Source organism: Hyperolius riggenbachi, chromosome 12, assembly GCF_040937935.1.
Source record: "Hyperolius riggenbachi isolate aHypRig1 chromosome 12, aHypRig1.pri, whole genome shotgun sequence".
Taxonomy (NCBI): domain Eukaryota; kingdom Metazoa; phylum Chordata; class Amphibia; order Anura; family Hyperoliidae; genus Hyperolius; species Hyperolius riggenbachi.
In genome coordinates, this window is record NC_090657.1 from 182,462,433 (window position 1) to 182,478,425 (window position 15,993).

General features: G+C 45.8%; 1 protein-coding gene across 2 annotated transcripts in view; it reads left to right on the forward strand.

Annotated features, from left to right (window-relative positions):
• HM13 (histocompatibility minor 13) overlaps positions 1–15,993 on the forward strand; it is a 44,557-nt gene that overhangs the window by 15,747 nt on the left and 12,817 nt on the right. Inside the window, exons 5-12 of one of the 2 annotated variants that reach the window (XM_068262570.1) lie at positions 3,532–3,617; positions 4,368–4,493; positions 6,428–6,485; positions 10,032–10,115; positions 10,260–10,296; positions 10,892–10,994; positions 12,667–12,752; positions 13,517–13,911. In XM_068262570.1, coding sequence (XP_068118671.1) covers positions 3,532–3,617; positions 4,368–4,493; positions 6,428–6,485; positions 10,032–10,115; positions 10,260–10,296; positions 10,892–10,994; positions 12,667–12,752; positions 13,517–13,667 — 731 coding nt within the window. In that variant the 3' untranslated portion in view covers positions 13,668–13,911. Of the gene's footprint in view, positions 1–3,531; positions 3,618–4,367; positions 4,494–6,427; positions 6,486–10,031; positions 10,116–10,259; positions 10,297–10,891; positions 10,995–12,666; positions 12,753–13,516; positions 13,912–15,993 lie in introns of those variants that run through there. The other variant, XM_068262569.1, reaches the window with a different exon arrangement.

Here is a 15,993-nt window from a genome sequence, read left to right on the forward strand (position 1 = left end):
TTACCTTTACATTTGAGAAGGGCCAGCTGGGTTAGTACAATGGCGAAAACACTAGTCTATTTCAGACCTCAACCGGTCCGTTATCAACTTTTTAAGATATTGGGATATGTTATTCTTGCAATTGTGTATAGTCTTAAAGTGCCAGTCAGCAGCAAGCAGTTGTGAAAGTTTGAGAGGCTTTTCACTACCTATCAACTGCTCGTGGACGAGAGGACTAATAGTCCAGCTGCCAGCTAACGCATCAGTAGCTACAGGGTTTGTTTTACTCAAGCCAGTGGAAGTTTGCATGCTTTGGGCTCATTTCCATGGGCAGTTAAACTGTGTGGTCAGCAAGCAGTCACCATGCAGTAGTAAGCAGTTGCCAGGCAGCAACGAGCAGTTACCAGGCAGCAGTGAGTAGTTACCAGGCAGCAGCAAGCAGTTGTGAGAGTTTGAGAGGCATTTCGCTGCCCTTCAACTGTTCATGGAAAAGAGGCCTTAGGCCTCCTTTCCACGGACTGTTGAGCTGTGTGCTCAGAAAGCAGTTACCAGGCAGCAGTGAGCTGTTACCAGGCAGCTGCAAGCAGTTACCAGGCAGCAGTGAGCAGTTGTGAGAGTTTGAGAAGTATTTCACTGCCTATAAACAGTCCGTGGAAATGAGGCCTTACTCAGGTCACCCACCAACAGTGGGAGGAGCAGAATTGCGTTTAATTCTAGAGATGGTCAATGAGATGCAATGGATTCCAAATTGATGATGGATTATGCAAATTTCCTATGCAAATGTGTGTAGCTTGAAAATAGACCAATTCACCTCGGCAGGATTCGATTGGTCCATTTTCAAGCTGCAGAAGTTTGCATACACAACGTGCATGATCCTGTTTCAACTGGAAATTATCTGCATCTCATTGACCAACCCTATTTAAGGCCTCTTTTCCACAGACAGTTGATAGGCAGATACCGCTCAAACTCTCACAACTGCTCACTGCTGCCTGGTAACTGCTTGCTGCTGCCTGGCAACTGCTTGCTGAGCACACAGTTCAGCTGCCTGTGGAAAAGAGGCCAAATGCCAATGCCTGGGGAAGTCCAGGGCCAGATGTGAGCAGCAGCTTCCCTGCGGTAATGCGGTGGCTGCAGAGTTGGTGTCAGAGGCGCCTCTGGCCATTTTGTCACTCCAGGCAAGGAAACCTGTGGCAGAAACACCCCCCCCCCCCCCCCCCCCGCTTTCTCCATGAAAATATTTGCAATGCGGCAGCTTTTCACCAGAAAATAATTGTATTAATGTAGTGGTTCAGTGCAGTACTACGATCCGCTTATCTACCGCCTCAATACCGCTGTGTCCTATTGTAAAAATGTACTGCTTGATTGTACTTTTGGTACATTTATGCCATGGATTGATTGAAATACTGATCGATGTGGTGGTTGATAATCGGCTTATTCGATCATTTTGAAAGAATCTGTCTGTAAAAATGAATGCATGTATTGACTGGGTGATTCAATTGTAAGGGTAAGATTGTGGGGGGGGGGGGGGGGGGGGCAAAGTAGAGAGTAACAAGGAACATTTATAATTACTTTTCTCCTGGCAGACTCAGTGCTGACTTGTTCAGTAGGCAGTAGCAGTGTTAGGGAGTCTTACCCAAGGTCTCCTACTGAATAGGTGCCGGCTTACTGAGTAGGAAGAAGCAGAGATTTGAACAAAGGTGAATGAGGAGGAGTGGAGAGAGACTGAGAATAGCCTGACATGGAGCAGAGAACTTATCTGTATCGCAGCCTCATAACACAGAGGCGACTTGCCTGTAATGTGACTCCTGTCCTGCCTGTCTCTCACACAAGGCTGCAGCAGCCACATGGAGTCTAGGGACTGTCGAAAACTTTTCAACCTGTGTAATATCTTATCTAGCTGACCACATGCAGGCTTTACAATGATGAGAAAGCAGACAGAGTTTTTTTTCTAAGGACACTGTAGGAGGCAAGCCTCTCTTCTGCATCATGCTGTGTACATTTACCAGCTTGCCATCAAATTGTACATTTATTTCCCTCAACCAGCCTAGTGCTTCGCATTGCCTTATATATTGTACCAGCAGCCTGGGGGAAAATCTTCCTCCTGGCTAGTCCGTTCTGGAATGCACACAGACACCATCCTACTCTCTTCTTTTCAAGTCATAAGGAAGGGCAGGACAGGAGTCACACAGACACACTCTAGATCTCGAGATAACACTAACATTAGGGAATGCCATACAAAGTGTTTGTAGACAAAAGGTTTGTACATTCCTTATTTGAGGCTGAGCAGCAAAGGCTTTCATTAGAACTTTTTATCTCCGTTCCCTAAGTTTTCAGTCTCTAAGGACAGGAAAAATAAACTTTTTTCCCCCTCATAGCGAAACTGTTGAATCAGGCACTGCAGTGATTACTGTTTTAATGGTGTTTCAGATTGTGAATAAAATCACCATTGTTATATCAAAAATTGTGACATTCAAAAAGGTAGGTACAAAACATCATCATCTATAGGAAAATCGTCATGTGCAAATATCTTGTGCATTCAAATAGTTGCAAGAGGAGGATGTCCTACCATATCAAGAGGTGGCGGTGGTGGGTGCAGGGCAAAAACGGTAGCCTAACGGCCGTTTCGCACGTCGGTGCTTCTTCCGCGGCTAATCCTCGGAAGAAGCACCGCCGTGCAAAACGGCGTTAGGCTACCGTTTTTGCCCTGCACCCACCACCGCCACCTCTTGATATGGTAGGACATCCTCCTCTTGCAACTATTTGAATGCACAAGATATTTGCACATGACGATTTTCCTATAGATGATGATGTTTTGTACCTACCTTTATGAATGTCACAATTTTTGATATAACAATGGTGATTTTATTCACAATCTGAAACACCATTAAAACAGTAATCACTGCAGTGCCTGATTCAACAGTTTTTTTTCTTTTTGATGCTGATCCTATGTGTATTTTCCGTAATTCAGTCATGAGCACGCAGTATCTGTTATAGTATCAAGGTGGCCTTTAGGACATCTGTCCATCCTCATTCCCAGTGACACAGCTACAGGTTTTGTAGTGCCGGCAACCTTTTGCTCCTTGATTTGATTTCCCCCTCATAGCGCCTGCTATAAATCTGGCATTCTAGGCAATTAGCTGGTCAGCTGGTCTCTAGAAGCGCCTCTGGTTGGTGTAAACACATGTTGTGGTGTTCGTATGAATGAGTTGTTCGCTAGGAAACTGCACCTGCATAAGGCTGGTATTGTTCCAACTCTGGAGTTTACTGGCATTGTGTGTCTTTAGCCTACAGGCAGAATAAACACCAGGATCCTGTCACATGATCAGTGGCGCTGCTCTGCCTAACACGACTGTTTAGCATAACTTCTAGCGGTTTGATTGCCGCAGGGTGTTTGCATCCAGCGCTGAGGGCTCATGGGATGTGTTTGTTCTCTCAAATTCCCCTTCCTCCTGCTCTCTCTTTTCTAATGCCAGGTGTACATTAATACAAACATCACATGATTCCTGTCATTGGCATGAAATATTAACTGCCCCTGTCCTTTGTGGTTTGCAGAGATCTTGAATTATGAATTTGATTCCCGGGATCTCGTGTGCCTTGTCATCAGCGGAGTGGTCGGGATCTGGTACCTCCTAAAGAAGGTGAGGCCTAACTGTTACTCACGGTCATATTAAATTATGCCTTCATTCCGTTTTCCACTTCTTGACCACATTCCATGGCAGACAAAATGGATGGTCTTCTGCTCTTTACTTCATACCAAAAGGACCACAATCGCAAGAAATTGTAAAATGTAATATACATGTAAATACATACAAATAAGAAGTGTTTCTTCCAGAGTACAGTTAGCTATACATTTTCTCCTATGTTGCTGTCACTTACAGTAGGTAGTGGAAATGTGACGGAACTGACAGGTTTTGGACTAGTCCATTTCTTCATGGTGAATTCTCAGTATTGCATTTTATTCTTTACAAAGGCACTCCCTGGAAAGGATCTATACAAAGTTGCAGGCCTACCCCTACATGTTTGCAAACTATTCTGGCAGTTGGACTAAGAAACTTCTGTTTTACTATGTGCTTTTGAAAGAAAGAAAGAGAAGAAAACCCTGAGAATCCCCCATGAAGAGATGGGCTATTCCAAAACCTGTCAGTTCAGTCAGATTTCTATTGCCCACTGTAAGTGACAGCATCTTAGGAGAAAAGTAATTTATAGAACATTTTACTCTGGGAGAAATGTACTTTTTAGTTATTTGTGTTTTTATGTATTTTACATTTTTCAGGATAGTGGTCCTTTAAATGTGGTCCTTTTATCCCATAATTGGACGAGGTTGTCTGTCTTCATATTACAGAAACATGTTTTGTTCTTTCTGACTCTGACTTTCCTCTTTATTTTAGCACTGGATTGCCAATAACCTCTTCGGTTTGGCATTTGCTCTCAATGGCGTGGAACTGCTTCACCTCAACAATGTCAGTACCGGCTGCATCCTGCTGGGGGGGCTCTTCGTTTATGATGTCTTCTGGGTGAGTAGACCTGAGGTCATGCATGGAAGATGGGAGGAGATGCGCACACAGATAGCTTTATTAGAAGCACAATACTAATACTTGGTGGGTCTTCCCTCTGCTGTCAGAATAGGCTGAGTTTTTCATGACACGGATCCCACAAAACGCTGGAAACACTCTTTTGAGATTCTGACCTATGTAGACATGGTGACATCACACAATTCCTGCAGATGTGTCAGCGGTAGGGTTGGCATTAGGATTCGGAACATCCGAATTCACAGCATGCCACATTTCAGCAGTGAACAAGCTGACACGGTCAGGTGGAGTCCACTCACTAGAGATGCACAGCGCATTTCACGTGACTCCATAATTCCTCTGTAAATAGAAAAAGAGGATCCCAAAATGAACCGCACCACTCAAATAGATAAATAGCAAAGACCACTGGTGATCAGAAGACTGGAGTGAAAGACCTCAGTAAATCCTTATCAGGAGAAGGAGAGACACAGCTCCACACGAGCTCCTGGTAACGATTCACTGAGGTGTTTCACTCCTGTCTTCCCCTCACTGGTGGTCTTTTCTGCTCTGCTCCCAACGGGCAGTGCTGTTTAATTTAACCACTTCACCCCAGAGGGGTTTTTACCCTAACGGACAAGATTGATTTTCACCTTTCAGTGCTTATCCCTTTTATTTGCCAATAGCTTAATCACTACTAATCACAATGAAATGATCTATATCTTGTTTTTTTCACCACCAATTGGGCTTTTTGGGGTTGATATTTGTTTTCAGTAATTACTTTATTTTCTATGCATTTTAAAGGGAAAAACAAGGAAAAAATGAAAAAATACACTATTTCTCCAATTTCATCCCCTATAGTTTTAATATAAACACTGCTACTGTACATAAAACCCACACATTTTATCTGCCTATTTGTTCTGGTTATAACAAGATTTTAATTATGTCCCTAGTACAAAGTATGGTGACAATATATTATTTGTAAATAAAGGTGTATATTCTCTATGGTGGGTTTTTTTCCACTATTTTCACGTGCATGGGAATGCACGCACGGGAGCTCGCGTACATGCACAGCGGCAGCAGTTTGCCTTTAGGAGGCTCTAGCAGGACGTTTTTATACGTCAGCATGTCATTAAGTGGTTACATTTTATTTACAAGTAGTTACTCGTAGTGCTCATCACTCATTCTGATCCCTACCATCTGTCACCTCAGGAGAAATCTAGATTCACCAGTCCTCGGTATGTCTTTTCCAGTCTTCAGCTGTCCAGTTTTGGCGATATTGAGCTAACACCCCCCCCCCCCCCCCCCAGTCTTTTTTCTTTCTTCTTGGCTGACAGGAGCAGATCCTGACATGGCACTATGTATTGTGTATTCTGAGATGCTTTTCTTCACACTGCTGTTGTAATTGTTATTATCTGACTTACTGTAGTCTTGCACTATGCTATACCTGATTGAGTCCGCTGCTGGCTGCGTCTTCCGTGCATACACGCGCCCCACGTGGTTGCCGGGGACAGGTTCAGGCCGGTGAGGTGGCGGATGCAGTGTCACAATGCCGATTCCTGAAAGATTTCATGCTGAAATTCATCGGGAATCGGTCTTCGGTGTATGGGCAGCCAACAGCTCTCTCTAATCAGATTAGATTAGAGAGAGATTTGTGTCTTGGTTGAATCCGTCCACCATCACTAGATGCAATAGATGTATGGCCACCTTTACAGAAACACTCCAGCCCAGCTTGTCTGGTGGCAGCCAATCGCCAGCAATCATGCCACGGTCAGAATCATTGAGATCACATTATCTGAAGCATCTGAACTGTATCTGCATTGAACTGCAGCCACATGATCGGCTGAGGACATTCATCATTGCTGGAATAGGCAGGTGTACTTTGTATCTCATTAGCTGTGCAGCGTTGTCAGGCACTAATATTATTATTATTATTTCTTCAGGTGTTCGGTACCAATGTCATGGTAACTGTGGCTAAATCCTTTGAGGCACCAATAAAATGTAAGTGTGTTGTTGTCAGTGGTCATATTTACCTTGTTTCCTTGCATCTCACAAAGGGCTTCTCTTCCTCTGTCCCTGTTTTTTTTAGCACATCTCTGTGATAGGCTCTTTGCTGCTGCTTTTCGTATTCACGCTTTGAATTCTCAATGACTGGCAGTACTGTTGGAAACAGTGAGGATTTGGTACTAAATATGCTGCAGTCATTTGAGTACGCTGATCAGCTTCCATCATGGCTCTTCCATTCTGATCGCTCCCTACACCTAACCCTCTACTCCATGTACATCATGCCTCACAGGGAGCATGCATTGCAACTCTTAAAAGATATATGAGGTGACATAATGGGATCGACATGTGTGATATAGTGCTAAGCACACAAATAACTATGTTTTGTAACCCTCACTAATAAGGAATTACAGCCATAAAACACTTTCCTTGCTGAAAATGGCTTGTGAGAACAGGAAAGAGATAAAGAGTCAATATTTCATAGATTTTAGCTCTGTCGTGCTTCAATGAATGTGTCATTGAGCAGAGACAACGAAACAGTAAAAACTTGAAAAGTAGATTTAAAAATAAAATAACACCGTGGGGTATCTAAAGAAGTCATTTTTAGAAGGTTAGGTACAATTGTTTATCTCAACAGTTTATCACCTCGAGTTTCCGTTAAGGTGGCCATACATTAGGCTATGGCCACCAGAACAACTATCAGATAGATCTCCCACTGATCGTCTGCTCAGAATGGGATCTATTGCCTTCCCACACACTGCAGAGAGATTTCCTGGGCCTCCTCCTGTGACCATCATCTTTTTGAATGACCACTGGGGGCGCCTGTATCTCTTGACACCGCCACATGTAGTGACATCCGTATTTGTGGCTGTGTCGTGTGGTACAGGTGCACCCAGTGGCCTTTCAAAAAGACGCGGGAACCAGGAGGAGGCACTAGACTAGAGACAGAACATTTATAACATTTCTCCTGGCCGACTCAAAGGGCAGTCACTAGGGCGTCCTCTGTAGGCAGCAGTTTTACGGAGCCTTGCCAAAGGTCTCCTCACTGAATAGGTGCAGGCTCACTGAACAGGAAGTACCAGGGACCAGCATTTACCACCGGCCCTTGCGGTACACATACACTTGGGGGGGAGACTGTCCAGGAGTCTGTCTGGTCCGTTGGTTGTCAGGAAATCTAACCCGCCACAAGTATGCCTGATTGCTGATTCAACCAAATTTGGGCTGAAATTGGACCAATGTATCGATTGGACATGCTGCAAGATGTCGGGCAGAAGTGGTTGAACAGGTGCACGTTGTTAACAGCGTGTGATATGGAACTAGTAACGGGCGCGATGGAACTCCCCTAATGTAAATGTGCCCCCCTCCCAGCCCTCACCCATGCTTTTCAGAATCAGTTTATTTTGCCAAGCACGGCTGGCCATGCTCTGAATTGGGTTTGGCACAATGATTAGCCGCAGTGAAAGTAATAAAAGTAATACAACATTGGAAGCAAAACAAAAATAAAAATAACACTGATATACAGAATCAACAAACCTATTACAACAAACATATTACAAAAATGAGACAGTGATAGTGGTACAACCAATAGCAAGACAGTAACAGTGGACAGAGCAGCAGCACCCGTAGACAGGTGGCAGTCAGTAGATGGCTATGGCCTAAGCTGGGGTGACTTGACCGCATAAGGAGAGTAGATCAGGCAGAGTTCAATAATCATACGCCTTGCAGTCCTGGCAGGGATGGCCCAGAACCTCCGGCCCAATTTGAGCCGTCTGAAGAAGCTTTGGCCTGGGTGGGAGTGGTCACCAGCAATTTTAGTTGCTCTAGAGCAGTGTTTCTCAACATTTTATTGGTATGTACCCCTTTTACAACCCTGTACTCATCAAGTACCCCCTAGCATAGTAAACATTATTACAAGTACCACTTGACAAATATATATTTAATCCTAGTACATGACAATTGGTTCTAAACAATTTTCTGAGCATTGACTATTGCTTTTAATTAGCTAAAATACTAATTTGGTGTTGATTAAAAAAGGTTTATCATTTTCTAAAACTCAAACCTGAGTACCCCCTGGAACCATCAGAAGTACCCCCTGGGGTACGCGTACCACACGTTGAGAACCTAGGCTCTAGAGTGCAGTCTGGTGTTGTAGATGAGGTCTAGACGGGGAAGGGGTCTTCCAATAATTCTCTCCGCTGAGCTGATGACTCTGAATTTTGTATCGGTCACTGGCGGATGAGCCAGCGTACCAGACCAGGATGGATGAGCAAAGAACGGACTTAATGGTGGCAGAGTAGAAGGACTTCAGAAGTTTCTGAGCCATACCAAACTTCTTTAGTTGGCGAAGGAAGAAGAGTCTTTGCTGTGCCTTCTTCTGAGGTGAGATGGTGTTTGCCCTCCAGGTCAGGTCATCCGAGATGGTTTTTCCCAGGAGGAGGACACTGGGTGCCCTTGCCACTTCGGTACCATTTATATAGATATTACCTGTTTGCTGTCTCCCGACGTGGTCCCCATTCATCTTCCGCATTGCTGCTGGGCTTCCGTAATGCACCCGGCAATGCAGAAGATGAATGGGGATCACGTCGGGAAACGGAGGACAGATAAAGAATTAAATGCATGGGCAAGGTGCACATTCACATTACGGGGGCAGCGACGGAGGGGGAGAAGGGGCAGATGCGGCATCACAAGGCCAATTCCTAAGAGATTTCATAACGTGTCTCGGAAATCTGTCTGCTGGTGTATGGGCAGGCAACGGATCTCTCGGATCAGAATCAGTCAGATCTCTTGGTTGATCTGCCCATACGTCTGATATATGTGCACCTTGAGACTGCCATCTACACCTGCATAGCAGTTTTACCTGATTTATATCCTTTTAGTACAACACTTGTGCGCAGTAACGGTTTGTTCTTTCACCTTCTAATTTTTCTGTTTGTTGACTCATTACCCTGTAAGCTAAATACAATGATGTACAATTGTCTGCTCTTGTTAAAGGGAACCTGAAGCGAGAGGGATATGGAGGCTGTCATATTTATTTCCATTTAAATAATTACAGTTTTTTAGCAGCCCTGCTGATATCTTTGGCTGCAGTAGTGTCATAATCACACACCTGAAACAAGCATGCAGCAAATTTTGTCAGGTTTTGGTCAGAGCACCCGATCTGCATATGCTTGTTCAGAGGCTGTGGATCAGGTGTCAGTTTGGGGGCGAGTTCTGTAGAGATGCTGTGCAAGGAGAACAATGCAATCGTCCAGTGCTAGTCTGAAATTACCGAACACTACGGATCTCTTGGCAATGCGTTAGGGTAGCCATACACGCGTTAGATTCTCAGCAGAGATGGTCACCGAGTGACCACCTCTGCTGAGAACCGTCTAACGTGTGCCGGGCTTAAGCCTTGTGAGCACCTCCATCTCCCTCTCCTCCAAACCCCCGCCCTCCCCCGAAAAAACACAAGATCTACAAACCCCTCCATGTTCATCTTCCACGTAAGCCCTCCTGCTTTGCTATGTTTTCACCCCAGTCTTTCCCTCTTGTATTACCCCCTAGTGGTCTTCCCGCAGGACTTGCTGGAAAGAGGACTCCAAGCCAATAATTTTGCCATGTTGGGACTTGGGGATATCGTCATTCCAGGTGAGTCCATTAGGTGGCGCTAAACATTAAAGCCTTTATTTGGATCTCTCCACCTGGCAAACATCCATTGTGGTACATGATATACTGTAGATTTAGGGTTTGTTTTTACTGAAATTTCAGCTTGATTTTTTTCTCTCTCCCCAGGGATCTTCATTGCTTTGTTACTTCGTTTTGACATCAGGTGAGTATCGGATCTGGCGACCACACTCTTGTAACCTCGTAAATGTACGATTGTGGCTGAGCATACTGTGGATGGGCAAAAGCTTTCATTCTCCTAACACACGTCAGGGGCGTAACTAGAAATCACTTGGCCCTCCTGCAAAACTTTGGATAGATAGCCAGGTATAGGTGCCCCCAGTATAGATAGCCAGACATAGGTGACCCCAGTATAAATAGCTAGTTATAGGTGCCCCTCTTTTATGAGGGGCGGGGGGAGCAGTGGGCACACACAGCAGTGGGGAGGGGCAATGGGGTAAGAGGTGGGTGTTTGGTATAGTTATAGGAGGGTTAGTGTTAGGCAGTAGGGTTAGAGGTTAGTGTTGGGCATAATTATAGGAGTGTTAGTGTTAGACAATTGGGTAAGAGGTGGGTGTTTGGTATAGTTATAGGAGGGTTAGTGTTTCCATCCTGTGTACAGTCAGAATTAAATTTTGTATTCAAGCTGGAATTATTTTGACCATTTTTGCACATGTGGTTGGCTGTAGTAAATACAGATGGACCGGGGAGAGACATGCAGTCTTGTTTCAGCGGTTCATTAAAGTCTTTCTCTCTTGCAGCCTGAAGAAGAACTCCCACACGTACTTCTACACCAGCTTCCTGGCGTACATCTTTGGCTTGGCCGTCACCATCTTTGTGATGCACACCTTCAAACATGCTCAGGTGAGGCTTCATGCGGTAATGTGCACCTCTCCAGTGATTTAATGTGTGTCACCGAGACGGGCCCCGTCAGTGTGGTCAGGCTGAAACCAAATAGCCTGTTATCAAATGGAATTGTTTTTCTTGGATCGAGACATTTTAAGCCTGGTACAACCTCCACGTAGTATGAGGGTCAACAGATATTGAATACTATGAGCAGATTGTGTAGGTAAACCCTCATACTACATGGAGGTGGTAAAATTGGGCAATGACTGGCCAATCATAATTGAAAGTGTGTACCAGACTTTATTCTCTGAAAACTGCTGTACATGACGGCTGTGTTATGTTGTCTGGCCCTCATTACTCAATCTATAGCATCTGAAGGCCCAGATCAGAGGAAAACACTAAGGCCTCGTCTGCTTATGTGTGAGTGTGTGTGGCCTAGCTTGCTGGATGAGCAACATATTGCTGTTTGTTGCTCAGGAGAGATGCGCTCTGCAGTGTAGTGTAGCCGAGCCTGCTGGATTAATAGCATATTGCTCTGTGTGGCTTAGGAGAGACATGTTTTGCAGTGTAGCCTAGCTTGCTAGGCGAGCAGCCTCTTGCTGTATGTAGCTCAGGAGAGACATCCTCTGCAGTGTAGCCTAGCTTGCTGGTCGAGCAGCCTGTTGCTGTGTGTAGCTCAGGAGAGGCATGCACTGCAGTGTAGCTTAGCTTGTTGGATGAGCAGCCTATTGCTGTGTGTAGCTCAGGAGAGGCATCTTCTGCAGTGTAGCCTCGCTTGCTGGTCGAGCAGCCTATTGCTGTGTGTAGCTCAGGAGAGGCATCCTCTGCAGTGTAGCCTAGCTTGCTAGGCGAGCAGCCTCTTGCTGTGTGTAGCTCAGGAGAGACATCCTCTGCAGTGTAGCCTAGCTTGCTGGTCGAGCAGCCTGTTGCTGTGTGTAGCTCAGGAGAGGCATCCTCTGCAGTGTAGCCTAGCTTGTTGGATGAGCAGCCTATTGCTGTGTGTAGCTCAGGAGAGGCATCTTCTGCAGTGTAGCCTCGCTTGCTGGTCGAGCAGCCTATTGCTGTGTGTAGCTCAGGAGAGGCATCCTCTGCAGTGTAGCCTAGCTTGCTGGACAAGCAGCCTATTGCTGTGTGTAGCTCAAGAGAGGTGTGTTCTGCATTGTAGCCTAGCCTGCTGAATGAGCAGCAGTTGCTGTGTGTAGCTCAGGAGAGGCAATCACTGCAGTGTAGCCTAGCTTGCTGGTCGAGCAGCCTATTGCTGTGTGTAGCTCAGGAGAGGCATCCTCTGCAGTGTAGCCTAGCTTGCTGGCTGAGCAGCAGTTTCTGTGTGTAGCTCAGGAGAGGCATGCACTGCAGTGTAGCTTAGCTTGCTGGATGAGCAGCAGTGTGCCTCAGGAGAGGCAGGTTCTGCAGTGTGAGTAGCACTGCTTCCAGAAGTGAGGCATCAGTAGCTGCCAGCCCTAGTTGTGCCCAGAAATGGCAATCCTGACACGTTCTTCTGAAGTATGGCACTTTTAGACCTGCATACCCGTGTTTCCTACAGAAAGCAGTAACTCTGCATGTAGCCACATGTGTAGGTGTCAGTGTATCAGGAAGTTTCTGGACTTACAGTAAAATGACAGGTCCTCTTTGCCAGTGTTTGCATTGATGCCATGGTCCTTACATGTGTATCTTGTATGTTTCTCCCCAGCCGGCTCTCCTGTACCTGGTCCCGGCCTGTATTGGCTTCCCACTGCTGGTAGCGTTGGTGAAAGGAGAGCTGACAGAGCTGTTCAGGTGAGTCTAGGGGTCTCTCCATCCAGGGAGGAGGGAGGGGGTACAGTACAGATCTGGGGTTGGGGGTGTACAGAAACTTTCTTCACACTTTTCTGCCTCCTTTTTTCTCTCCCCTTTTCCTCTATTTTATGCATTCTGTTGCTCTGCCCCATCCTTAATTTCTTGTGGCTCTGACTCTATCATATAAATGTTGTGCTTGTGTCTTCTTCCACACCTCCTTTTCCTGTGTTGACCACTTGGTGCTGTTCCTGCCCTTCACTATCCTCTTGTCTTGTGCCTCGCTCCTTCTATGATGTGTGGACATGTCCTCCTCTGTTTTTACTTTTATGTGGGCCCATGACTATATCTTGTGCCCCTTTGTTCCATGTGTGGCTGCCGCCTGTGTGTGACTGTCTTGTCCCCCTCTGTCCTGTGTGCGGCAGCGTCCTGTGTGTGTGGCTGCATCCTGTGTGCGTGGCTGCATCCTGTGCCCCTCTGTTGGGTGTGTGGCTGCGTCCTGTGGCCCTCTATCCTGTATGTGGCTGTGTCTTGCAACTCTCTACTGTCTCTGACTGTTTTTTGTGCTCTCTCTCTCGGGCTGTACCTTGTGCACCTCTGATCTGTGCTTATGTCTATCTTGTGCCCATCCTCTCTGTGTGACTGCTCCTCGCACCCCTTTTCTCTGTGGCTGTATGTTGTGGCCTTCTTTTCCGTTCTTGGTTAACCCTCTCCTTTCCCCTGTCTCCTGCTCTTGTTGCCCCTCCTGTCCTCTTCCCCCTCCACAGCTATGAGTCCTCTGCGGAACTTCTACCTCACACTCCTCGCCTCTCTCACTTTCCGGTGGTCTCTGGATCTCCCGCCAGCCTGGCCGAATCCATGCAACAAAAATCCTATTCCCCCCGCCGGCGGCGGCAGCTGAACCCCAGCTCCATGTGAAGGCCGCCCTCCCAAACATATCTGCTTTCGGACAGGCGTTTCCCCTCCCCCACTTCCAGCCTCACCCATCTTCCAAAAGACTTCATGACTTGACCCCTGTCATCTGCATTATCACTCTCCTGTATCAAATGGACATTAATGTTATGGACTCCATTGGAGCACCATTATTTTGCCAGTGTTCCTTCCTTGTCATTCGTACAGTGGGTGCCCATCGCACATAAACCGGCTGGATGGAACAGACTGTGGGCCTGAGGCCTGTGTTCTTGCTATAAAGTCAATGTCTAACATAAGGTGTACGTTACGGTGTTTACATTTCGTTTTTTGCTCTGTATTAGCAGTAGGAGGCTATTCTGATCTGCCCAAATATTAGGGTGTTACAAACCTACAAAAAGCCTACATTGGTGGCAAATACTAATATCACTAAGCAGTGTTCTCCCCAGAATTTTTTTCCAGCTGGGTGGCATGAAAAAGTGGCTGGGTGGGGCACGATGGGGAATGCAGGGGGCGGAGCTTATCTACAAATCTGCTTACAGCATAGGAGGAGGATGAGCTGGTGAGCCAATGACAGCCGGGTGCTCCCCAAAAGTAACCGTGTAGAGCACCTGGCTAAAAGAGCCTGGCATAACTACGTTCCTAGTCCATTTTCTTTCTCTTCAGGTCCTCCTTACGATCTAGAAAATCATGGAATCTGAATACAAACAGCCTACTGATTGCTATTGATTGATCCCAAACTTAAAGGACAGTTGAACTGAGAGGGATATGGAGGCTGCCATATCTATTTACTTTTTAAAAAATGCCAGTTGCCTGGCAGTCCTGCTGAACCTGTGTCTCTAATGCCTAGTACACACGATGCAATCTCCCATCAGATTGGCGGTCAAATCGATTATTTTCAGCAGGTCTGATTTAATTTTTTTTTCTCGATTTGTATAGAAGTGATCAGAAAATCTATCGGGAATCACGTCGGACCTGTCAGAAATTATCGATTCGACTTTGTCTGATGGGAAATTGCATTGTGTGTACCAGGCATTATACTTTTAGCCATAGACCCTGAACAAGGATATGCAGATCAGGTACTCTGACGCAGCTGACTCATGTTTTACTGGATTAGCGATATGCTTGTTCCAGGGTTTTGACTTGGACACTACATATGCCAAGCAACTGGCATTTTACAAGAAAATAAACATGGCAGAATCCATATCACCCTCACTTCAGGTTCCCTTTAAAATCGATCAGATTCTTGATTGGTAGCAGATCAGACATGCTGGAAAATATGGATTGAAATCATTCCATGTGTATGTCCTTTTTTTTTTTTTTTTAATCATTTTTGATTGTTTTTCAATCGGTAAATCTGAACGAAATTTGTTTATGTATATATGATGGATGTCCGATCTGAATATCGATCTGATCACTCGCACAAATAAGATCTGAAGGGAAAATTGCATGATCGAGACTGCTCTGAAAAGGTTTGTTTTGTATTTGAGGGAATATTTTCTTTTGAAGGATTCGGTTTATGGTCACAGCAGTCTTCGCAGTTCCTGCCGCTGCACTGTGAAAAGCAGTCTTGTTTACCATGGCGGCAGGAGCATGATTTACATTGGGCTAACTGGATTGGTCAGGGTATCTGACTTCCTGCCTGTGCAATGGGAATAGCAGCCAATCGGCTCACAAAGGAATAGAGAGGTTTTGGTGTTTCACGTGATAGGCTCACACTCCTGGAACATCTAGGTGCTAAGCGGAGAGAGCCCAAGAGCCCACTGGTGCAGTACTGTTAGTTTAGTGATAGCTCTATGTAGATAATATTATACTCACAAGGATGGGTTTCAGATACCTGCAGAAACAGTGCCTATAGGCACAGTTGTCCAAGCACCTTAGACTTCGGCCTCCATGAACCTACAAACTCCCGCCATACTTCACCGCAAGTGTCCTGGCTGTCACTCCTCAATTGCTTCCCTAGCCCATTATAGGTAGCTACAAGTGCCCCTGGGTATTAGGTAGCCAGAAGTACCCTCAATATTAAGTGGCTACAGGTGCCCCCAAGTATTAGGTAGATGAAGATGCCCCTGACTGAAGGGAATCTCAGCAGTGGAATGCCAAGAGCTGGGCGAATAACCACTCAATTACACTCTCATCAGGGTTCTGCACAGGGAAGAAGGGAAGGGAGGCACTTAGGGAGTGGAGTGAGCCGCTTTTCATCAGACAAGACGTTTCACAGGTACTAGCGTGCTTCCTCGGGTCAATGCACAGTGCCTTGTAACAGTGTGTATAGAGTATGGGTGCCCATATACTGTGCACACTGTTAGAGGGCACTGTGTATTGACCTGAGGAA